This window comes from Oryzias latipes, chromosome 6, assembly GCF_053564925.1.
Source record: "Oryzias latipes strain Hd-rR chromosome 6, Olatipes_Hd-rR_3.1".
NCBI lineage: Eukaryota > Metazoa > Chordata > Actinopteri > Beloniformes > Adrianichthyidae > Oryzias > Oryzias latipes.
This window is the reverse complement of record NC_136242.1, coordinates 19,336,615-19,362,518: the sequence shown is the minus strand read 5'-3', so window position 1 is coordinate 19,362,518 and position 25,904 is coordinate 19,336,615. Positions and strand designations below refer to the sequence as shown.

General features: G+C 37.7%; 2 protein-coding genes and 1 long non-coding RNA gene across 3 annotated transcripts; all 3 read left to right on the top strand.

Moving 5' to 3' along the window:
• Positions 1-1,877: 1,877 nt before the first annotated feature.
• Positions 1,878-17,770, top strand: iqch (IQ motif containing H). Its single transcript, XM_078949217.1, is given in 6 exon segments — positions 1,878-3,228; positions 3,230-3,289; positions 4,696-4,762; positions 8,092-8,289; positions 12,205-12,500; positions 15,838-17,770. Coding segments are annotated over 6 exon segments (1,260 nt in total). The 5' UTR covers positions 1,878-2,790; the 3' UTR covers positions 16,039-17,770.
• Positions 5,682-6,607, top strand: LOC144992561 (uncharacterized). The gene is made up of 3 exons (XR_013656614.1): positions 5,682-5,746; positions 5,834-5,999; positions 6,502-6,607. It is a non-coding gene; the product is annotated as an uncharacterized LOC144992561 (long non-coding RNA).
• A 5,105-nt stretch (positions 17,771-22,875) lies between the features above and the next one.
• c6h15orf61 (chromosome 6 C15orf61 homolog) lies at positions 22,876-24,973 on the top strand. The gene is made up of 2 exons (XM_004069609.5): positions 22,876-23,505; positions 24,658-24,973. The coding sequence occupies exons 1-2, from the start codon at positions 23,163-23,165 to the stop codon at positions 24,783-24,785; spliced, it is 471 nt and encodes a 156-aa protein (XP_004069657.1). The 5' UTR covers positions 22,876-23,162; the 3' UTR covers positions 24,786-24,973.
• The last annotated feature ends 931 nt before the right edge of the window (positions 24,974-25,904 follow it).

The following is a 25,904-nucleotide window of genomic DNA, read 5'->3' as shown; positions in this document are numbered from 1 at the left end:
AAGATAGATTAACAGTCTTTATTGATGGAAAAGTCATATTTTTACATTGATTCATACATTTTGCAGCTGTACAGTAGTGTACAGTAGAGAGTACAGTAGTTAACGGACACTGTTTTTTGGAAATGTTCCAGGGTTAATTCAGGGAACACTTTTTTGTTTTTTATAGTATATTGTATAAATATTCTTTAACCTTTCAAAACTTGAGTGATGGACATGTCATATAATGTCAGACACAAAATATTGATTACTCGGATGTTAGTTAAGTGAATAACTTTTGTTTCACAATGCAAGAATGTTTTGAAAGAAGCTTTATGGGGCATCTTTGTTGTGATCTGTGCATTGGGGAAAACAACCCCTCCACAAAAGGATGGCACACCACAGAGAAGCCCCAATATCAGGCCAGGACTCAGAACGTCACCTGCACCTTAAAGTCAGAATGGAAAATCAAGAGAAATGGGGTCTGATACATTAGCTGTCCCCCAAGAACTATACTGTTTTGACATCTTTTCCCAAAAGACCAGGGTCCCATTCCCACCTGCCGCACAAAAACAATAAACCACTGAGTGCCACCACCTCTGAGCCTCACCAAGAGCCCCAGCAAATATTAGGACATGACATCCATTTTGATGATCTCCGGAGCGTTCATATTTGCATCTACTTACGTGGCCTCTACTTATTTTAATAGAACTCTCAAGTAATCAGGACACAATTAATCTGAATTCCCCATCAGCAGTTACAGCTAAAGAAGCTGCGCAGATGAGCAGGGAAATGTTTTCCAGATCAACCTTTTGACATCCATTTGCTCCGAAGAACAGGGTTTGCTCATTTGATCAACTCTATTCATCTGCTTAAAAGTTTTTGCTGACCTTGACTGCAACTTTACTCCATAAAAAAAATCTAATGATGAGTTTTGGATGAGAAAATATTTTAGGGATGTTGTTGTTTTTTTATTTTTTTTTTAAATCTTACTGTGTTAATCAGAAAAAACTGATTATGACACAGTAAAGACTGATGGTACATGTCTACATTTATAGATACCTCCAGTCCCATGCACTAAAACGCAATGACTTCAAGGTCACTTGACTCATAGATGACATCCAGCACTTGTCACAGGAAGGAAATTAATCATCGCAAAGTTGACAATAGCTTTAGATTTATCTTTACACTCTTTTTTTTTCCCCCAATATGTTTTTTGTAATCTGTATCTGACTTGAGAAATGAGGGCCAAGACTGCCACTCTGCTACAGGAGAGATGGAAGTGCTGGCTGCAGAGAGCGGAGAGCAGCAGATTGTAGCACATCAGCATTCTTCTAAGGAAACAGGTGCCTGATTGCTGCGCTATGGGCGAGTGGTTTACAGCTGTCTCCAGACAGAATCGACTACCTGGTCTAGCATGCCAATAAGACAGCCGTAGCTTCCCCAACTGCTAACCACTGGCTCTCTGCCTGCTGCAGCCTTCTGCAACTCACTCCAGCTCTTTTCTGCTACCAGCTTTTGCCAAAAAATGAGCTTTTGCATTTTTGCAATTTTACAAAAGGTTGCCCTTTTCCCAGCACCATCTGAAACAGATGTGTGCCTTTAAGGGGAGAATCTAACAGCACCTGGCTACTACCTGCATTCTGTCAGAACGCTCAGTGGTCTGAGGAGAACAAAGGAGAGGACATAAGAGATGTCAGGAAAGTAGTCTGAAGGAGTTTTATGAGTAAATAAAAGGTAAAGAACTAGAGTTTATAGTCAGAAAAGTCAAAATGTTTTTTTTATCATGACATATCTAAAATATATTTTAGGTATTCTTTAAAACTAAAACACTTTTCAATGATAAAACCTGGTTTAAAAATATTTCTTATTAATATTTAGGCTTTGTGGTTGCTAAAAGGTTTTAACCATGTTACAAAGTGATATTTTGCAATATTATAAAAACATTTGAGTCCAAGATAAAAAGTGTTGAATTAAAAAAAAAAGGAAAAGGAAATGGACAAGGAAATGTCCTTGTCATCTGACATATAATGTTATTGTTCAGGACATGTGACACGTTTATTTATCATTTATCATATTTTTTTCTCTTTTGAACAAAAAAACTCTGTAATAAGATTTCAGGTTTTGTAACCAAGGGGAACATCACACCCCATCAACCCATCAAAACCAGGTTAACTGACAGCTCTCTACAACTTATGTCACTCTCAGGATAAAATACTACCAACAGGTTATACTTAGCAGCAATGCTTAGATGTTTTAATGAAATATATAACCTTTATTTTGAAGTAAAGTACAAAGTGTTGCCCTTTTTGTCATTTTAAGTGTTTTATGTGTTCACAGTTGTGAAACAAAGATGTCCTTGTTAGTCAGTCCAGCAAAAACCTACAGTTCTTGACACAAGAGAAAACATACACGTTCATAAAATTGGTTAGTTTTTACAATTAGTTTAGTTACAATGCTGCAAAAAATACACAATGAGTTGATGTCATTGATTTTATTAAATGCCTGATATACTGTAATCGGAGAAAAGAGGCACATGCAGCTAGACTTCACAGAGATAACCAAACAGCTTGAGCCAGTAATATAGTGGGAAAACTGTCTGTGATTTCCTTCCAAAAGTAAATATTTGGTGGGTTAGGCAGCCAAAATGGAAAAAGAAATGCTCACAACTTATTTTGTTCAGCAAGAATAATAACTGCACTCCTATCAATCAACACTTCTATCCCTAGTACTCTAGAAAATTGGACAAAAAGACAAAAAAAGGCATAAAATATTCATATTTGTCTGATTGCATATTTTTAATGCAATTTTTTTATGCATTTGGTTCTGTTTGCTCTGCAGATTAAACCAGTGGATCCTCCTGTAAACAAACACCTTTTTAAAATCCTCAAAGGCCGAGTCGACCCAAAGGCAGCAGATTTCCGTCACTTCAGGGAAAGCTTCAGGTTGTGCTGGGGCAGTGTGGTTAATGATTTAGAGGCCCTACTTCTCAGGGACTCTGCGGTACCTTCAGCCGAGGTGCACGGAGAACGGCCAGTAGAACTTTGCCACTGTTGGGTTAACAGCTGGACAAAGACCCCTTCAGCAAACACTCTCCTTTCTGCTCTTGACAAACAGAAGGAGGCATGAAATCTCACGTCATGCCCAGGTCAGCGCTACAGACGAGGGGGAGGCACAGAGGCAGCTGCTGTTCACATGCAGTCCTCCTGGAGGAGCTATTTAGCCAGGAGAGCTCACCTGTGCAACTGCAGGTGGCAAATGGGCAGCTGGGATTATTGCCATGTCATGGTTATTGTACATTCAGATGCAACGTGTCAGGAAGGGCCTACAGGCCAACTGTTTTCGCTAGCTGGAGAATAATTGCAGCACAGCCCAGGTGATGTTCAAATCTGAACTCTACTCTTACTCTTTGACCCTCTTTTTCACTGATCTAAAAATGTCCTTTCATACTTTCTTTAAGTTTCTGTCACACTTTGGTAAATATAAATGTATTAGCTATTATTTTACATTGGGTCGCAGGTCAATAAACCTAAAGCATATACTGGTACAGGTTAAGAATTGCTTGGAATTCAATTCAATGTCTCATTTACTTAGAAAAAAGTTCAAAATTTTAAGATTTTTATTCCTCATCATTTCACGATGTGAAAAAAGTTTTTACTTTTTAAGTATATTCCAATAGGCACTTTAGCATGTTTAAATATAGAAAAAAATGTTTCATTTTTCGTACAGACTAAATAAAATAAAAGAAAATCTACTGCTTAGATCAAAACTGTAGCGTTTCAGGTCTAAAATTTAACCCTGATTTTAGAGACTCGAGTAGAAGAAAATAAAAAAAAAGATCAAATATATGCAAATAAAAATAAACAATTCTATATAATTGTATGCTTCCTTTCTTTTTAGTTGTTTTAATGTCATACAATAACATTTGATTTATAAATTTATTATATTTATCATAGTTAAAGAAATAGTGTTTTGTATAGTATATTTAACCAATTTTTTGTTTAGAGGTAATATAATTTTATGAACTTTAATTCTACAAAATTCAATGAATAAAAATAAAACTTGATTTAAAAAATATAAATAAAAATAAAATATTAAAAATAAAACTTAGATTTAAAAAACAGCAGTATAAATGTTTGTTCTGAAATAGTTGAACATTTTTTAAAATCTTTTTTCTTTAATTTATTATCCTATAATTTACACAGTTGATATATTGTTTTTACTGTGATATGTTGTAATTAAAAAACAGACATTATTGTCTCTAACATATAGATAATGATTTCCATACACTTAGGTTGGATGTGTAATTCAATGTATTTCATTTCTGAACATCCATTAGAATGCTGTCATCATACAATTTACTAACTATGTGTTCATTTAGGTTTAACATCATAGTGCATGTATACATGCACTGAATGTATGTTCTTATCTTTTAAACATTCATACCCTGTTAATTAAGCCCGCTAATGCTCCCCTGGCAAGAGCATCTTGTACCTTGCTGATTGAATTAATTGTAAGAAGATGTTTCTAAAGTAAGAGCTTAATTTAATTATGGTGGTATTTTATGCTTGGTTTGCTTCTGCATGCCTAGAGAGAGAGATAGGCTTGGTTTGTTTTTATCTGTGCTGCGTTGTGATGATTTGTGCATGCAAGTGTGTTATAATGTGTGTATTCTAACCCACTCCTTTCTCTCTGATCACTCCTTTTTTTTGTCACCAGCATCTGGCAGCCAACTGGAAACACATTCAGTCGTCCAAGAGGACCATTATCCACATCCCTTCATTAGGTAGCTTTCGTTGACTGCTGCACACGCTTTTTCTCTATCACACACAGACGCACAAAATTGATCTAGATGCAACCATCCCCGGTCTCAGCACTCAACTGCCCCAGTCTGTGGCCCTGGTGCAGATTCCTTCATTCAAATCACTCTCTGCAGGAAAGCACTCACCGGATGATGACAGTCCCCCATGCCAAGGAACTGCGCAATTTACTCTCAATTGCCATTTAATTTGCAGATTAAGCAAATGAAAAAACATTATGGTGAAAATTTACAAATCGCACAAAGGTCCTATTTTATTGCAGAGCAAGAACGCCACCCACAAAAGAAAAAAAAGAGAGGCTGCTCTGTTGTACAAGCACTGACCCGTTCACTCTATAACTTCTCTGCAGCATTCACATTCACACTGTGATCAGGCATGTGCGTTGTAAATCATTGAGCGATTTTCTAAAATTATTAAGCCTAATTACTAGCAGATGGAATGCTTTATTTGCACTTGGGGTGGCTACAGAGAGTGCTGTGTGAGCAAGGATAATTAGAAAGTTGAACCCCATTGTTGTTAATTAGCATGAATCCAATCATTTAATTACCTTGATTCAGCTGAGGATTCTATGTATGTCTGGCAGAAATCCAGACATACATAGCCTAAAATCCTGGTGGTATCACAGGATGTAGTTCAGTGGTGGCTGGACATGATGCTAAAGGGGCTTTGAGCACAAGACAGTCAAAGCACCTGCTTGTTATTACGCTGAAAAAAAATGAATTGGTGTACAGCATTATTAGATTTAACTCCCTTACTCCCAACTCTTGTTAGATGCACAATGTCTACATTATCATTTGCACATAGCTGAATGTTGATTTAGGGATGATCTAAGAATCAGTTTTCTTTTATTTAAAAATCTAAGAAAATGATCTGACACTTACAGCATCTGAACTTCAGAAGGTTTGATGTCCTCCAAAACATGCAAACAGGCAGACTGTGTGATGTCAAAGGTAGGGTCTCCTCTTTACAGGTCTGTCTATTTCAATGTAAACATCAGATTTGTGAAGATTTTTCCTGTTTTTGCTGTTAAATCACAGCTGAAAATGTGGAAGTGCTCTACATATGATCCCAGCATTTGGGAGAAACCCCCTGGACTGTCACACCAACCTCTGGAAGTGTGACGGAGACACAGATGGAGCCGGTGCCAGGACTGGTCAGGCGCGCTTTGTCATTCTCACACTGGAGGCTGTAGATTATTTCCCTGTAAGGATTTTGATAGTTTTCCCTTTTCAAATGGGAAGTAATGTGTTAGTATAACAGGTTTATGATGAAGTCTGTTACATTACAGAGGTGCCACAAGCCGGTGTGGCATTGACATTTTAAGATATTCAACTTTTTAGTTCAACCCCTGCTTCTTTTTATTTCTACAGATCCTTTTTCGGTATATAACACAAAAATCCTACAATAAACCAGAAACTGTACAAAAAACTCTGAGGGGTAAATGTTATTATCAAAAATTTTTGATCAAACTGTTTTTTTAATAACAAAGATTAAATTAATGTAAAACAGGGAAAAATAATGTGAAAGTGCATTTAAAAAACAGGCGAACCTCCATTAAACTGTACACTGTCAAAGGATTTATTCCAGGCATAACAATTATGCACTATAACTCTTCTTTTGTTTGTTTTGAACCAGAAATGTAAAACCTATTAGCCTTTTTGAAACCTTCATGTTCAATTTTCAATGAATTCTACTTTAATTGCAGGTTGGTGTCATTCCTACATCGTTGTAAACAACCGATGTGATTGGTAAACGCAGAGGTGAGTGCAGAGACTACTAAGGCTACGAGTACAACAGAACTGTATATTTTTTAATAGTTTTTACCGCTTTGGATGTTTAAAGTAAACACAGTAATACTGTAATATGCAATAATGACAAATTATTTTATGTCCTCGTACTGGTTTTTTAGAAAATAATTTAACTTATCTAGTCAGTTCATCTATGACATGTATGGAAAGTGTTGTTTTTCTGGGATGCACGTACCCATACGATAAAAGCTGCCCTTTATATCTTTCTTTTTATATCTTTGTGTGCTAGATTAAATGCACGACATGATGCGGTCCTCTTCATTTCTTTTATCGATTTCCCCACTGTTTTGTTGTGAAACTGTGCTAGACGTTTTGTTTAGATGAATAACTGCAACCCATGGCTGGCAGCGCATTCTGCCACTGACAGAAGGGATAATTCCGTGTGGATCAAATAAATACAGATGTGAAGTAATTAGTTGTATTCCCAAGGAACTCGTTGGTAGCACACATTAAAGATGTGAAGGATAGGGGAGGCTTCCCACAGGCAGCCTTTATCAATTCAACCTGCTGGAGCACAGGAGAGGTCAAAACCCTGTTGGCTATTTCGATAATAGATCTGTTGTGTGTACACAGTGATAAATCAGGTCAAGAAACAACCCTTGAAAGACTTAGACTGCTTATGGCCTTTCTCTTTTTTCTGAACCGTAACATGTGCCTAATCCATGCTGCTGAAGTACAGTCCACACACCTTGAAACGCGTCAGAGGCCCGATGGAGGGGAAGAAGGCGTACATAGTGGATGGGGTGGCTCACTTTGACGACCTGGCAATGGCTGATGAGTTGAAAGTCCCAATTAGAACCAGCTGGTTCACTGCTCTGCAACAGCAAATCTGAAGGGAGGATGATCTTTGCTACTGCTGAAGTTGAAGCTGAAGTTTGCAGTTAGTCCAAAATGCTGCTGCCCGTCTTCTAACTGGTACACGGAAACAAGAACATATCACTCCCATTTTAGCATCTCTTCATTGGCTCCCAGTTCGCTTACGCATTGATTTTAAAATTCTCCTATTTGATTTCAAAAGTCTCCATGGACTCGCTCCAAAATATCTGTCTGACCTGATTCAGGTGTACACTCCTCCCCGCTCCCTTAGGTCAACAAATCAGACACAGCTGGTCGTCTCGAAGACCAGGAGAAAACTGAGAGGTGACCGAGCCTTCTCGGTCTTCGGACCAAAAATCTGGAACGAATTGCCCCTGTACCTCAGACAGATAGACTCACTTAGCATTTCACTTTGGCTTTTAACTGAGTTGGAATCCGGACCTATTTTATGTGTTGTATGCTTTATATTTTCATGTGCTTTTATTAATTTTTGTGTTGTTCAGCACTTTGGTGAACCTTGTTCTGTTTAAAGTGCTTTATAAATAAAGTTGAGTTGAGTTGAGTTGATGTACCACCTGGTCAAGGAGATGTCTTTTCTCTGAGCCAGGTTCAACACTCCACAACTTTCCACTTTTTTTTTTTCACTAAAGATTCCTTGTGTTACTTATGATATCACACATTTTTCTTTAATCAGCTTCACAAGGTTCTAGCAAAGCTTATAGTTGAAAACATCACTGTGCTGAGCTGGCTTTGTAAGATGAACTCACATTACGGCAGTGATGTTTGCCATCTGACCCGCTTCTTCTGGGCCCTGCAGCAGTTTTATCACTATAGTCCTGATCTGTGGAACTCTGAATGGATTCAGGTACGTAAAAGACATTAAGTATTAAAGTAATTCACTTTACTTTATGGTTAATACTGTAATTTATGTGCTCATTTTGTAGATTTTGGTTAAATTGTAACAAAATTTGTACCATATGCTTCTTTTACATTTATTATTAAATTGTGGATTTTCTGTCTCCCTATTTTATTTTTTACAGAAAAGAGAATTTTGAGAGAAATCAGTGGTGTTATGTTAACATTTATATCAGGTTTCTTGTTTCAATGGAAAAGTTACATAATTAAAAAATTACAATATAAAATTACAAAACCAATCGTTTTTTTAGTTAACAATTGTAGGTGCCATTTGACAATGAGTGATGTTGTCTCATTCTGTCAATCACAGTTGAGATATTTGAAAACTATAACTCAAATGTCTCAAAAAATTCAACCTTTGTGCATTAAAACATATTTTATCCTTAAATAGAAAAACAAGTGATTCTTACCTATAACAACAGCAGTAATCTTGGTCATCATAGGATTCTCTCTCTCTCTCCCCCCCCCCCCCCCCCCCCCCCCCCCCAAAAATAAAAATTTCCACCTCTAAATGAACAGCTGGTTTCTTTTTTTAAAAATGAAAGTGCATCACTAATTATCACAAGCGACCGTTTGTATCTGCTGCTCTGGCATTACATGGAACAGTGTGTTTGCCTGTTTGGGTCTTAGTTACCTTTTTATTCTGACGTTATAAATGTATAGCAGGATGAATCTAAGATCTACTCAGAACAAATAAAACATTTTTAATCAGCAGTAGACCATCCATTTACTTCAGTCCTGATCTGCACACAGCTTCTTAGCCTGTGGCCCTTAATTTCTCATACACTTACAAAGTGGCCTTTGATTTTCTGTCATGTGTTAATTACTGTATTTTGCCATTTAACTAGAAGCTTTTTGTAAACTAATTAAAGGCTAATGATTGCGGGCTTGGAGCAGAATGATTTTACTTTAATTCCATTTGAAAGAACAGCAGTCATCTCAAGCTTCTCACGCCTCACTCTGTTTCATTCCTATTAGCTTGTTCTTTGAATCGGAGTGTAAGCATGGTGTGGGGCTGTAATTGTTGGGACTTGGGTGCTGTTAATTATGGCAGAGAGTGTCTGAGCCACAGCCAAGGTCCATAATGCTGGATGAGGCTGCACGGAAAAGCAATTTTTTTCCTTTTTTTACACCAGCTGGGGTCCCGGGGAAAGGGAAGAGTGCCGAGGCTCCCAGTGTAGGCCTACAGCCCAAGGGCTTTTGGGCCATATGGACACAAGACTTTAACAGCCCTTTAATTCTACACCTTGCTCTGTTAATCAAAGCAAAGAAACATCCTGTACTCTTCAATGCACAATTTATTGGTACAGCTTAGTTTTTGTTCCCTTAAAAGTGTAGAAGCTGAAAACAGCAAATTCACTTTGGAAGGGAGAGATTTTACAACAGTGTGCACACCAGATATGAACATGAATGTTTATATGAATGAAATGTTATCTTATCAGAGCAGAGAAATATTGAGATGTATACTTAAGATTGTTTGCCTACTTTAAAATGTATCAATCAATAATGTTACGTTCTACCAAAAAACAGTGCAAAAAAAACAATAATACCTTGAAATGTTTGCTATTTTGATAAATCATCATAGGATAGAGACAAATTAGTTTAAATCTTTAACTGTTTATATATATATATATATATATATATATATATATATATATATATACACTTTTGAGGAAAACTCACTACAAAATTCCTTCTGGCTTGGCAAGACAAAACCCAAAAACACACAACAAAAAAGGAGGACCCCCCCATATCTGTGTTAATGGGAGCCTCCACGGAGAAACCTATGTTTCTCTAAATATTGTAAGGTGCACAGCTTCCAGCCCAACGTTTCAGCCTGAAGAAAGCCCCCGGGCCTCTTTTAGCATTTACTCAGAGAGAGGTTAAAGACATGTAGATCTGCAACCATGCACTGCCTGAAGGGGGCCGTACACACACTTAAGCGCTCACACAGCTTGCATATGGATCATTAGGCACAAGAGGGTAAAAATTACGCCTAATAGCTTCAACAGATGGAATATCTCTTTTTTCATGCTGTGTACAAACAGATCTTGAGCAACACCTTATTTAGGTTATGTTTGTCAACGAAATGGGTCATTTGATAATCACTAACAACAAAGGGGTTCGTGGACATTTAATACAGACGTTTTCTGCCTAAATACTGCGCAGTGTGATGAGCTTGACTAACAAATTCATTTGAATTTTCAACTTTAATTTCAATTTCATTTTGTATCTTAAATGTTTGAATCCACATTGCAAAATGCTCTGGGAAAAACGTTATTTTTTGTTTTTATTTGCTCAAATTAAAACCTAAATAGAACTATATTGCAGAAAAGAGAATATCTAGTTTAACTTTCTCCTATTATTTTCAGAGTTTCATTTGAGTCTCTCGATTGTTCCTCTGTGCAACAGAAAGAGGAAATGGCAATCAAAGAGGCAGGGGAACATCTATTTTATTTATGACCAGATTGCTCGGCTTGATGCGGACACCAAGCAAAGGCTGAATCCTATCGAAGGGTAGAGTACGCAGTTTAAGTCCAAATAATTTACTGCAAAATACCTCTTTTTCTTCCCCTCCTGTCCTGCTGTTTCTGCGAACTGCATGGGCAAAGTCCCGGGGTGCGCCTGCTCTTCCGTTGAGAATGACAACCGTTCCCTTACACTTTTTGCTGCACCATTGTGTGCTTTATGGCTTGTGCAGAAGGAATCACTGTGTAGCATTTGACCTCGCCTTTTACAGTAGTTGAATATGATGATGGCTGTTACACGACTGGAATGTCAACAGCATAATCTCTAGTCCTGTCTCCAGTGAAGCCAGAAGCATATGTTCCAAACAAAGTGGTGGAGGAACAAACATTTTACCTCCTGCTTGACTTTACTCACTCTTCACATGCGTTTATTTATTATGTATTTTTAAACTGACGAACCCCAATATGTTCATTTTAGAAAACTGATAATTTAAAGTTTGCATGAATCCAACACTAAAGTGCATTAAAGTCTTTTACGTTGTGACATGAGACAGGAATCTTGAATTACTTGTCTGCTCAAAGTTAGTTGGAGAAACAGAAGTTTAAAATGAACTGCATAATTAAGTAGTGAAACCATTATGGCATTTCGTAGTTACAGAAACAAGAACGATATCGATCCCAGTCGAGCCCTGATTGATCCCCAGATAGATGGGGTTAGCTTAGATATTCATCAGCTGCCCAGTGGAGGGAGTTGTTATTAAGGGCAGGTGTTTGGAGGCTGTGAGTTAAGGCTATTAGACTCCTGAGGCCTTCTGATAATAGGCTGTCACTCACAAATAGACCCTCCCGCAGCATCCATCAGACACTTCGCACAGAAATTAAAGCAGCCAGCAAGGTCTGAAGGATAGCACACAGTCACCAGAGGCCTCTGGATAATGCACCGGTAATGTGGGGGACTCCGTGAAAGCTTTCCAAAAGGCCAAAATGAAGGCATTGTGTAAAATCACTACAAAGCATGTAGAATGTTTTAAATCCAACTTGATTTCAGGTGTGTTTAATGTTTTTTTTTAGGAATCTGTAATGTCTAAACTATAAGATGAGATCCCACAATAGCTTGTCACGCCCAAACTGCTAGAAGCTCTTGGTCTCCCACCTAGCCTTGCTTCCTGAAGACCTTCCTTAGACAAGGTCAGACAAACACAAAACGCTGTTCACCCTACCACAACTTTACAAAAATAATCATGTTCTTGTGGCCTTGCCAGTTTTCAGATGCCACCCATGTAACAAATGAAATCAAGTCATTTTGAGTGATTGTTAACCAGCTGCTGTATAAGTTCTGGTGCTGTTGGGTTGCAGGCCTTTACGTGTTGTTGTTTTTTTCCTCTCCCCCTCTGTCCAGGTGATACGGTGCCCCCACCCACCCACCCCCACCGCCTTCAAAGAGCATCACCTTCCTGACAGTTGATTTGCTGCTGGAGCCTGGGGGGACAGTGACCATTTTGTCTTGTGGAGACCAGTTTTACGGCTCCTGTCAGCTGGAGGCCGTAGGCTCCGCCATCCCTCAGACCTCTGTACATTCAGAGACTTTGCACTCCCACTGCATCCATGTGGGTCAGGCTTGTATGCACTATTTTAGAGCAGGTTATGTCTCTGTGGGCCTGGCTACCTTCATGGACCTCAACACCTTGGGACAGAAGGTGAGACAGACAGCCTTGGATGAAATGACAGATATGATCTGGGCTCCTCCAGCAGATGTTTGAAGACTTCTCTATTTTAACATATTGGTGGGGAAAAAAATCAATTTTAGGCTGGATCAGGGATCCATAAGAGCAGATAGATGCCTCCCATACAGTGCTCCCTTGGGATCCAGAAAACAAGACAAGGTAAACTGTTGGCACAGAGACCAAATGTGTCACAAGCCCATCTAGTAAACTGTCAAGTCTTATTGTGTCGATACACTGATTCCATCATTTAAAGCTTGCCCTTTAACCTTACACTAGAGAAGCACCTATCCTTCAAGCAATAGGTCATTCCAAAATAAATTACCAGTTTCAACGGGATACCCTATCAGTGTTTAACCCCCAAAGTAACCATAGCAACACTGTATTAAGGTCTTGTCTACTTAGTCAGTATTTGGTTTTGTTGAAAGATTCTTGAGCCATGATTGATATGGTCACCAATGATCACAAATGCTGTGAAATGAAATGAACATTTGGTTCATCTTGAAGATATTTAACCTTTTAAAAATACTAAACATCCAAAATGTTTGGGAAACAACTGAGGCTCCTAAACAATGAAATACATGGTCATTCCAATGATCTGTCCCATTGGTTCCTGCTTTGAAAATGGTATTTGGTCTTGATATTATATTTAATCATTAAACTAAGGCTTTTATCCAGGCGACTACAAAAGCAAATAGCGTACTTGCCACTAAAGGGATAGAATAGAATTGAACAGAACAGAATAGAATGAAACTTTCTTGATCCCACAAAGGGGAAAATACCTTGTTACCTAACTTCATTGAAAAACAGCAGATAGATAGTAAAGACACTAAAAATACACTTAAAAATGAATAATAACAACAATTATTGTCCAGTGTCTGTGAAGCATTCTAGGCTACAAACTGGAAGAAAAATCTGCGAAAGTGCCTTCTTCCCACAGCAAAGTGTTATAAAGTCTCTGACTGAAGGAGCTCCTCAGTGCATCCATGGTTGAATGCAGAGGAGGATGATGACGAAGATCGTCCACGATGGATTACAGTTCCCAAAACATCCGCCTCTCACCCACCACAGTCACAGACTGTAACGTCCCAGAACAGAACCGATCTTTGACAGATCTTTGACAGATCAGATTTGACAGATCCCTGCACCAGATCATGGAAACTCTTCTTGCTCTTGTCAGTGCATCTGCCCCCCTCCAGGAGCACACTTTGCAGAAAAGAGGGCAGATCCAAAAACACAATCATTAAATAGAATAGAACAGAATAATCTTTATTGTACATTGAATTACTAAGTTCTTTAAAGGAGCTTTGTACAAAAGGAACAAGAGCATCTATTCTGGAACAGAAAAAAGTGCAGAAAAATTTGTAACTGAAAGTGCAAACCCTTTTTTAAATCAACAAAAAAGTATTCTCAAACAAGAGAGTAGCAAGAACTGAAACTATGTTTCATGTAATCTAAACCTGGGGAGTTTTTTTTAAACAACTTTTAGGCTCATTGTAATGAAATATCTAGACTTAGGATTTTCCTACTTTTATGATTGTTTATTAAAAAAAGTTCTGTGTTTTATTTATTTGTATTTGCACAAAAAAAGAATAACTACTATGATGTTTTAAATGTTGAAATTCAAAGCAGAATGTTATGTATAAATGTTCCTTTAGTCCGCAGGTCTGTAACTGGTTCAGAATGAATGAAGACAGCCTGCGAATTAATTCTCATCCCCTGCATTGAGCCAAAAATTGAAAAGGATTCACCAACATTGTAAATAAGAATAGAGCATAAAACAGAACGGTCTTCAATAGAAGAAGGGGACATTCATGACAGACTCTCAGCCATCTCACCCCTCACACACAAAGCCTCTCCAAGAGAGAGTCACATGAGCAAACGTGTGTGGACTTAAACATCAATTTAGATTCAAACCTGTTGCTGAAAGCTGCTTACTTTATTTGATGGGAAGAAGTGGGTCACATATGTTTGCCCTTGCTCTCGCTCCTCACATTGTGGAACAGAGGGGCCCCAGCTGCCGCATCAGGATTTTTAATGAAAATGCAATGCAATAGAAAACAGGTACAATCCAGGCTTGCATTTTGCGCGTCTTTGTTGAGAACGACAATGGGTATGAGTTTTAGGGAGTTGAGTGCGTGGATTGGTGGAGTATGTCCATCACTCAAGCCCAGGTATCAACCTATACACTTGCCCCCAGTGTTGGCTACTGAACCTCTCACAGGTAGCTGTAATGGAGTACTATTCACCCCGCTAAACTATTGCTCAGAGGTGATGCTCCATACATGGCTTGCAAATATCTGTCTCTTTTCTAGAAATGTTTTTTTCATACAAAAACTATTGTTGATTTCCAGCCACAAATCAACATAATAATGTGGCTAACTTTAATGTTAAATTATTTGTAATTACAAAAAGACATAATTGATATGAATTATTAACTTTAGGTATTTAACTGAAGATTAATTACAGCTTTTTTTTCCCCATCTGCTTTTTTTCTATTGTGTGGCCCCTTAGAATTCATTTTTAAAACTAAAAAATAATATGTTCATCATTAAAAATATTGCAAGTAGACTGCCTTGCTTTTTTTATGATAGGCTTTACTAGAGCGGTTTATTTTGATGATTGCTGTATGAGAACATAGAGAAACATTGTTAGAAACTTCTTTTAAAAATAAAATGTTTAATAAAGGGTAAGTTAAGTATTTATGTTCAACAAAGTATCCAAATTTTAACATGAAGCAAATAAAATAACATGGGGTTATGCCTGTTTTTGATCTTCATGTTTAGGTGGAGACAAAGTACTAAGATTCCAACGAATGCGGATTCAGACGAACAGCAATTTGCATTCAATGGCAGCAACATTTACTTTGACAAATAGGAATAGCTAACAGAGGCACCCGGGTGCCACTTAGTTATTAACAACTCTTTCACTGGTGATTTATTTGCCTTTTTTTTTTTGAAGAAGTACCATAACTACTAGGTTATAATTGGCTAAATGAGCCCAGTTTAAGCAGATGTCTCTGTCCATACTTGACCCCCTAATATACTGGTAATGATGCCATTTACCAAACACATCAGAACTCTTCTTTCCAGAACAGCAGAGCCCAGAAAAACTACCCAAGGGTGGCTTTACTTCAGATACACTGGGAAACACTTTACACATAAATCCATATCAGGTCACTCCCACAAGTGTTGAACCAAAACTACATGGTAAGGGTTGACAGGATTTTTTGGGGGAAATGGCTGCATATATCATCTTGGTGTGATTAAAAGTGTGATTTATATTTATACTGTTTATTGTGTTTTGTCTGCAGGTGTGGGCTGTTGATCAGAACATTGCATACAGCAACCAAGTGGCCATGACCCAGATGCTTCTGCTGATGACTGAAGGAACGGTGGATTGGCTGTTTAATAGTATCAGTGACGGCGAAAGAGAAATGGTGTGGGAGAGAAACTGGAGGAAACTTATGACTGTTTACATGTTTTGTCAAAAAAAAAAATCTGTCAATATTTAGAGGCCATATTCCTACACTTCGTTCGGCTCCAGTTTTATTTTTATATAGAAAGAAATAACTTCACAGGATAGTTGCTTTACTTGTAACTTAATACTGTAATTATGTGCTAAACTCAATTGATGCTTAGGTGTTGAATTCATTATCATTTTGATAGATGAGCCTAAATAATGAGCACATTAATAATTCATACCATTTTCATTATGCATGTGTATGCATGCTTGAACACCTCATCAACCTGGTGCCAGGCCTTAAACAATAGGATCCTTTTATTAGCAGTATGCCCAAGTTTACGCTTGTTAATCTGCGACTTGTATTATTTTATCAAACATTCATTTAGTTGGTGGCCTGGTGCTTCACTGCAGCACTTGAGTCTCTGCAGCTGTTAATGGCTTCTGCAGTGGCCATCATTAGGGACCTGCATATTACAAACACAATTAAATCCCTGTTGGACACTTTTATTGTTGTATAAGAGCCCTGGCTTTGACAAGTGCAAGCACACAGCCTTCACAGCAAATTATGGGCTGTGTCCTGAGCTTACTGTGGCTTCCGCCTGCCCCTTTTTTTTTTAATCCCCCGAAAGTGGCTAAGAACAACCGTAATTCTTATCTTCTTAAGCCCTAACATGATTTTAAACTGTTTCTCTTGATCAGAATATCTCTATGACAGTAGATGAATGCAAACACGGCTCTCCGTGAAGGGCAGTTGCTTGGCATGGTGACACACAGCAAGGCTCGTCATGTGCTTGGCATGTCTTCTCAGCATTAATTGTTTTTCCTTGCTGGTAATTAAGAAAGGCCCAACACTTTGCCGAGTGTGCCTCCTTCTCAGTGTGTTTGCTTAACAGACATGCAAACTGATTAATGTCCCTAAGAAAGTGTTTGGTGTCGCCACTTTTACTCTAAACAAACTTTTAGGCAAAATTTTCAATTTTAAACAAAATATTTGCTATCTTACGTGATCTTGTTTTATTCTAACCTTTCTGTGTTGTACTGCCACATCCTCTCCAACATGTGCAAGCTATTGGATTCAACATGAAGGTGGAAATGCTCTAATATTATGTTGACTCTGCTTTTCAAGCTGCAACTATGACTCTTTATGTTATGATGGTTGAAGGAAAAATTTCTGTTACAACTCAAAACAGAATGAGCTGCTGCTTTCAAAGCACTGAACCGATTGGGTGGGTTTTTCCGACCCAGAGATGAACCAGGAACATAACTCACCCTTCACTGAAATCATTTAAAGTCCCACTCCGATCATCTTTTGAATTATTGTAAAAGCGTTCCCAGTGTTTTTTTAATTATTGTTTTCTGTTTTTAGCCAAAATAAAAAATATCGTTTTTTAGGACATAGTTTCTGCAGAGCAGCAGTAGTTCATCAGAAATTCACCTTTGAGTAGTTGGCGGGGCTGTTGGCACAGAGAACCCCCACTCCCTCTTCCCATCATCCATCTGTTTACAAGCCCTCCTTCTAGCTCACAGCCCCTCACAACCCCAACCGGACATTACGGGTGTAACAAAAATGGTAAGCGATATTGGAGCCATCCTGCTGTACAGTTTTGAACCAGACATCAGCTCAGAGGAGGAAAACGAAGACGTACATGAATCTAGCCGTCTGCAAGTGGACACATCAGAATGGAGCAGAGCATGGAGCTTACGGCCTACTGTAGATCCTGTCACACCTGCAAGCTTTTTCCAACCACATTTTTTATCTGCTCCAGTTTTTTGTTTACTTATGCAAGGCAGGAACAATATTTAAACCTCTAAGTATTGCGTCTGTCTCATTTTAGACAAAGCACAAACACTAAGTTTTTAGTTTTAATTCATCAAACTAAATATTATATTTGATAAAACAGTAATTTTATAATTTAAGTTTGGAGAAAAACGAAGGAAACTTAAATAAACAATGACTCTTTTGACTTGGGTTTGTCAACAATGTCTCCTCAATTAGTTTCATTTTCATTGCAACTCAGTTGTACGTCTATGTTGTGGGTAATAGCTCCAACCTATATCTTAGTTACTGTCTCAGGCTTGTGTCATTTATACAAAAGGGTGTTCTGGTGTTTGTACAGCAGCTTTAGTTTGATTTCTCCTTTTATTTATTGAGATTTTTGTTTAAACAGAATAAAAGCTGTGGTGTGAAGTCGTACTTTAGACAAATGGCTCCAGGTTGACATTTGGATAATGCTTTTGTCAGTTTAAATAATATTTTCTATAATGTAAGAAGTTTAGGAATATGTTATGTGTTTCTGTAAGTGCCCCTTTGAGGGACTTGTGACCTGTTTGGGGTTAAAAAAAACATTGGCAACCCTTGGTAGGGGGGGTGTTTGGACATCACTGCTAGCAAGCAAGAGATGTTTTCTCATGTCCAACACAAGAAGCCTTCAGCTCCTGTCTGTCTGTTCAGCTTTTGGACAGGACAAGTAAAAAAATACATTGGCTTGGATAGCTTGTATAGGCTCGAGGTACCCTAATCAGGGCAAAGCAGGAATGGATGGGTAGTTAGAAATTGGGATTAGGATTGGGGGTCTGTGTTTGTGTTCAAGTTACCTTGTTCAGTTTTCTGAACAAAGTAATAGTAATTGGATCAAAGCAATTCGCTGTGGCGACCCATGACTGCCAATAGGCAGTAGCATGAAATGATCTTGCCCAAGGAACCACACTGGTTTCCCAGGGTGCGCAATCCTGCTCTAAACCAACTGAGTTATCCAGCCACTAAATCATTGATAGTACAACTACTGTTTGTATTAATAAAGTGAGTATGATTTAAATATTGTATTTTCTGGTATTTGCTTACTGTTGATTTTTAGTTTCTCACTGATGGATTTATTTATGTTTTACAAAAATTGTGGAAAAAGCAAAAACTTTAGACTGGTGAAGAATGATCTTTTAAGATTAGAACTGAAAAAAAAGTTTTTTCAACTTATTTATTAGAAAACTTCAGGATAAACAGTACGGAAACAGTTAAATCATGCTGTGCTCACCACTCCTCTCTACTTGCAAAGTTATTTGCTAAATGTTTAATTTACCCACCTGCAAGAAAGTGATTGTTTCCTAGCTGGAAACATGTGGATCACTGATAAACTCGTTTGTTTGGGATGCCGTAAACAGAACAGTCTCAAAGGATTTCAAGCTGGCTCTGGTGACCTTTGCTCAGAATCTGTTAGTCATTCATCAAGAAAAATCCTCTAGTAAACTGCAAGGAGAAACCAACTTCAAGGAATTGTCTTGACATCTTGACAAATTGTCTCCATTTGCATCACTTTCATATTTAATGAAAGTTCAATAACAACTTAGTGTCGACTCTTAAAATCAAAAGCAATGCTCATGAGAAAATGTTTTATTCATTTAGTTAAATTGGCCTACAGGTAGGCCTAAATTTGTGTATTGGAAGTTGTAGACAACATAGAAAAATGCTGCAGACAATTATTAAAGGCAGAAAGAAATCAAAAGATTAGCCTTCTTTTTAGGGAGCTGCTACATCAAGGAAAGACGAAGCAGACATGAATCTATGCTAATAAAATACATATTTCATTCTCAGTGTTTAAAAAAAAATGAAAATCAACTGCTGCTAGAGAAAAAAAAAGTTTACTGACAATGCTTGGATTACCAATTAGAAACAAGGCTTCCTTTGAGTAACTATGGATTGAGATGGCAGCTTTAAATATCTGTCAATCGAATCATCTTCATACCAGAAGTGTGTTCTTTGTATACATAAGAAAAATATTTATTGTTGGTGTAGAATTAAATGTTGGGTTTAATTCTGTGAGTGACCAAGTCAAATTTGAATTATTTTTTTTTATAAAAACACAATTTTATGCTTTATTTTTACTTTGCATTTATAACAGTGTGAACATGAATACTAGCTGTGAAAAACTAACTATATTTGGATTTACTTTTCTAAAGTCAAATGCCACGACGAGGATTAAACCTGTATTTTCTCATTTCATCCCTATAATATAAAATATTACAGAGACTGAATTTTAAAGGCAATGAACTGCATTTCATAGCTTCTCTAACAATTTTTAAAAAAGAAAAAAAAACTGGCTTTAACCTACCTATTTTTGTCATTTGTTTTTAAATGTTAATATAAATGACACAGGTCAGGGATGAGAAGTTTGATAAATTTTTCGATTTCTTTGTTTTGTAAATGTTTTTATTTAAGTGTAAATGGACCAAAATGTATTGTCAAATCCTGTTGAAATTCTCTAGGTCAGATATAATTTTTTTTAAAGATATTTCGGGGTACTACAATGATCACTTTCACAGATTGCAGCCATTTAGTAACCTGAAGTAAATGGACAATACAATCCTCCTGAAGGATTTCTGCTTTATTCAACAGGCTCAGGTGGCCGGGATGTGTCCTTTCTATGCAGGACTATAGCTAGAGAAGCACAGAACTGTCTGTCTGCCTGTCGATCCATCTTTCATCTTTCTGGATTTTTTTTCTTATTTAAAATTTTTGTTCTACAGAAAAATCCAATAAAGTAAAAATGTATTTTGTAAGTGGGTAAGCTTTCCTTTTTATTTATTCTTTTGTTGGTCATGTTAGTTTTGTGGATACTTTTTTAAAGAGAAATATCGATAACCTTTTTGCTACATTTGAGTTTGATAGTATTTAGTAATACTATAACATTCTTGCCAGGCTACTTTACTTAAAGTCCCCGTATGAAAACTTTTTTTTTAAATGAAAACATTCCCAGTGGTGTTTTGATTATGATTGTGAAGTCTGTGACCAAAATCCCACAGCCTAAATGTCTTTAAAAGCCATATTTCATGTTTACCTGAAGCCTCTGTTGCCATAATCTTCTCTACATCGGCGTGCCCATTGGTCCTAAACTTAGTAGCTCCACCCTTTACCCCCCCTTTCTGATAGCTGCGTCTTGCATCAATGAAGAGTTTGACACAAGGGAGGGCCAAACGACACCGACTGACAGTCTCCAAAACTGAAACATTTTGAAATAACTTGCACAGCAAATAAAATGAAATACCAGAAAGAAAGTGATTATTCGCAGGTAATTTTCCAAATATGTGCGGCCAGCGCCAACATTTTTTCTTAAGCTGCGTTCACACCAAACCCAATTCACGCGGTGGAGGGAGCCAGTTTCAGTGTTAAGTCAATGGTACAGACGTGACCTGAGGTCCAGGTTAAGGTTAAGCAACGGGTTCGGCGCAAAGGTCTCACAGCTGCGCGATTTCGGCAGGACAGCATACCCGTCTGAACTGTTTGAACCAAATCGCCCAACAATACCCGTCCCGGGTGTATTTGTGATTTTTTTCTTTCTTTTCATCAAGAAAATAATAAAAAAGGTCACATTGTTTTATTCTTGTTTTTACCCTCTCTGGTTAATCTGTGACAGCAAGCCTTTAAACTCGGTCATAGCAAGAACACAAATGTGGAGAACACATTTGGCAGTTTAATCCAGCCTTAGACGCACTTAAAATACGTCCGGGCAATGCAGCAATGTGCCATCTTCTCTTTTCTGGCACTGGAAGTTTTGCACGCTGGACGGAACAAATCGGGGAGCTTGTGCAATGCGCATGCGCTACTGGGCTGTTGTGACATCACAGTCATCAATTGAAACCGAGCGTTTTGGCGGTTCACACCGCAGGCTGAAACAACCCAATTCTGATTTTTTTGCCCCTATGTGACCTGTATCTGATCTTTTCATGACAGTCTGCACGACACAGATCCGATCTTTTAAAATGTGATTCAGGCCACTTGGGTATGTGGTCCTGAATCCGATACGTATCCGATCTTTTGAAATGCGACCTCCGTCTGACCGGCCAAGCCACATGGATCCGACCCGTACGTCATTGATACGCTACAAACATCATCATTCTGCGTTGAAGTAGGCGGGAACGAGAACATAAACATCAACCATGGCGGATGATGCTGCTGAGACCAGTCAGTGGAAGAGAAGCAAGGTCACCAGCACATCCACATCCCCATTCCACAACAGTGGGTACAGACAATCCTGGCTCCAATGCCTTCTTAAAATGAGAAGATTTTAATTGTGCTGGCTCCTTTGTGAAAATAAATGTAATAATGCATACAGAGCTCCGATGTTGACAACACTGTTGTTGACATCCATTGTTAACGTTAGCTACTTCCGCAAACAACGAGTGACGGCGTTCACCGTTGAGTACTCTTCTGCGCATGCGGGTCACGTCTGGGTCATTTCACGGTCACACAGGAGATCACAAAAGTTCACATTTAATTGAAAATGTGAACGGCCTTGCAAAAAATTTAAATTTTTCAAAAAATCGGAATTGAGCATTAAGCCCTGCAGTGTGAACGTAGCATTATGACAGTTTGATTTAAGAGGAGAAATACTCGGAAAATGGAAAAATGAAAGGATTTTTTAAGTACATTTGTTCACTTTCATGAGAAAAAGAAGTATATGTCAAAAATTCAAAAAGCATCAATACCATCTGAGGGGGACTTTAAACAGTAAAATCATATTTTAGAAAGGTAAGTTTCCTTTCTACCCAAAGAGGCACACACATTGTTAAAAATGTTACTATTTTTCGTTTTTTCCGTCTTATATGTGTGTTTGATATTAACAATTGTTTATTGTGCAAGTAAGTGACTGTGAATGTCTGTAAATTGAAAAATGTACAATAAAGTTTGTTGGAAAAAAAAAGTTTCCTTTCTACCTATTGAAAAATCCGTTATTCATTTAAATACATCTATAAAACTGAATTTTGAAAACACATTTTTATTCTACACTATTATATATTTTTTTTGTTTGTGTGCATGAATTTCTCCTACACGGTCAAGTTGGGTAGGGCTTTATTTTAAGGAGGAACTTTTTAAGACCAGTCATGTTTCTGACCGGATACATTTAGACGTTGTACCAATTGGAACAAGAACGTCCGATAAATTCACACCACTGAAGTAACATTTACTGGTTTTAGCTGATTGTGTCAATAATCAGTGCAAATTATAGCATAATTTAAAATAAAATTTTCCGGATTGTTTTCTAAGGAGACTTTGCCTTAATGAGACGTTTATAATATTGTTTCTTTCTTACAAATGTGGTTAGAAATCGGTCCTTCCTTTTTCTGCCTTCGGTCGCTATGATGCATTAGCGAAAGCTAGTCTTTCTGCTTATTGCAGAAGTCATGAAGGACATCTTTAGGAGAATACACAGCGTGTTTCTGAAGGTCGCTCTCTTCCCGACTTCATTCAGCAGGTCAGGTCCACGGCCAGCCGCCTCCGAGGTGTTGACCTGCCACTTGCTGCAGCGTAACCTTCCGCCGTGGACCTCATTCTGCGTCCGCTACAGCGCCATCCACAACGACCAGTTTGGACTGTCCAACTTCAATTGGGGGGTTCGTGGATCCAACTATCAGATACTTCGAACGGGCTGCTTCCCTTTTGTGAAGTATCACTGCACCAAAGCACCTGCACAGAAGCTTGACTTTGAGGATAGGTTTTTCACCATCTTAAAAGTTATTAACCTGGGTCAGTACTATATATATATATAATTCACACAAAGTTTGAAAATGTTAAGAGGAAAAATCTGTTTGTTTGTTTATAAATAAATAAGTAGCTTGTGTCACTCTTAGCTGCAACAACTGCAATGATGTTGAATCATCTACTTGTAATAAATATTTAACATTGCCATACTAATTTGAACCTTTACCTCTTGCAGAAATGTTTGAATTCAGCCCCTCTATAGTGTCTTAAGTGACCTACTTATAAGGAACTTGCTGAATTACTTTCATTTATCCCTTTAGGCAAGTTATTTAGAAGTGAGTTTGTGTTTGAGTTGTGCTTCGGCATAACACCAGAGCTTAAGTGTCACCAACTAATCAGAAAGTTTCTTTGAATGTTTTTTGTTTGTTTGTTTTTTGATTAACACAGTATTGTTCATTAGCTGTGGCTAGTTGCTGAAGTCTTAAATCTGAAAAGCAGTCTCAGACCATCACACTGCCACTTCCATGCTTGTCAGTTGGGATGTGGGTGCCTCTTCTCCAAGACATGTACTTTGAATCTGTCAAATATTACCCAAAACTCGTTGAGTAATTATAGTTTTTCTTTTTTTTCTTCTTTTTTTTTGAAAAATGTATGACTGTACCTTTTACTAATTTTTTGGCCAGCACAGTCTTTCTCCTTACAACTCCCCATTATTTAAAAATGTCTCCTGACTCTTGACTGAATCTTGCTGTATGCATTTAGTTTGACAGTTATGTTTTATTTCACAACTAGACAACACACCCTTATGTCCTTATAGAGTGGTGATGTAAGAATGTACTATTTTAATGATAAAAGTTCCACATTTGTTTAATTTAAACAACTGATAATGGGAAAACAGATTTTTGTAACCAAATAAAATTGGTTTCAGTAAGTACATTTGACAAATAAATTGATAATCAAGCAAACCAAATTGTAAAATTAGGTCAGATCAATAGTTGACAGGGATGCCAAAAAATATGAGGGGGAATTTTTCTTTTCATTTTACCAATAGTCAGTTTACCTGAAAGTCTTATTCAGAGTAAGCAAATAAATTCAGATTGTCAACATTATGAGCACAAACGAGTGAAATTTGATTCAGATCCAACTCTTCTCTTCTTTCTATGTTGTATATGATGCATGTGTGTCCTGTTGTTGCAGGAATCCCGTGTCTGGCCTACGGTATTGGGTGCTGGATGGTGATAGGAGCCAGAGAAACCGTCCAGACGAGCGTTGGACCCGTCACAGTATATTTTGCATACAAGGAGGAGGAGGGTGCACAGTACTGACATCGCTGTTGACCACAGAGTTTAAACCATGTCAAATGATTACTCACTTTTATTATACTTATTTTACACACCTGAATCACTTCATTCATTGTCATTGCTTTAACAGACATGAAATCTTAAATGGAAAGGTATTAAACCAAATGTATATTAATTGTCTCCCAAACCATTAATAAAATGGTTTACAAAGATCTGATATTTTCATTGTTTTTTTTTAAAGAGACAGTGTAACTAAGCTGTTGCTGTATTATTTATCGAATGATAATGTGATTATTGTGGGACTGACACATTTACTTCTTTTCCTGTAGCAAATCTATGCACCCTTATCCTTTTTTTTTAACTAATGTTCTCTTGAACACAAAAGATTTTGCTCAAGAGAAAACAGTTTGCAAAGCAGGTCTAATGAAATAAGTTTTAATTACCAAAATGTGGCCTTTTGTCAGGAGTCATTTGCATGACTTCCTTAAGGCCTTCCCCCGGCCTTTGATTTCTGGTAATGTGCTTTGCTGACAGGGCACCCTTACCTCTGCGGCACACTTTTGCCCCCTTGGAGAGGCAGCTTGACAAACTGCCATATTGATTTCTCCCCTCAGCGTCTCCTGTTAATAGCATTTATCAGCGACCTCAATTTTCAGGCCTTGGCCTCTTCATTTTTAGCACAATAGAGCCAAAGAAATAATTTCTTGTTGTACATGGAAATCAATGCACCTTTTTGACCTTCGCTGAACACGAAGGCCACAGCAATGACTTCCACTTTATTCTCCATTTCCTGCTTTGTAAAACGTACTTATCCACTCATCAAATACATGAATATGTGACTAAAGAATTAAAAGCAAACCAGCTTAAACACTACGCCGCCTTTTAACTTACACAAATGGGAAAAAATGCTATTATTTTGAGAGGAAAGTAGGTTAACTACTGAATTTTAACTTTGAGGACTGTAACTTTTGCAGCTACTAATCCAAGCTTAAAAAAAAGATTGTGGTCTCAGTGTTACTAGTTGCAAGCCAGCCTTTTGCTTGTTGTCTGCAAAATGTCTGAACTTCATCAAACATGCATGTGCAAAAGCCTCTTAAATGGTGTGATGACACCTGACTATCTCTTTAATCACGCTAATTGCTT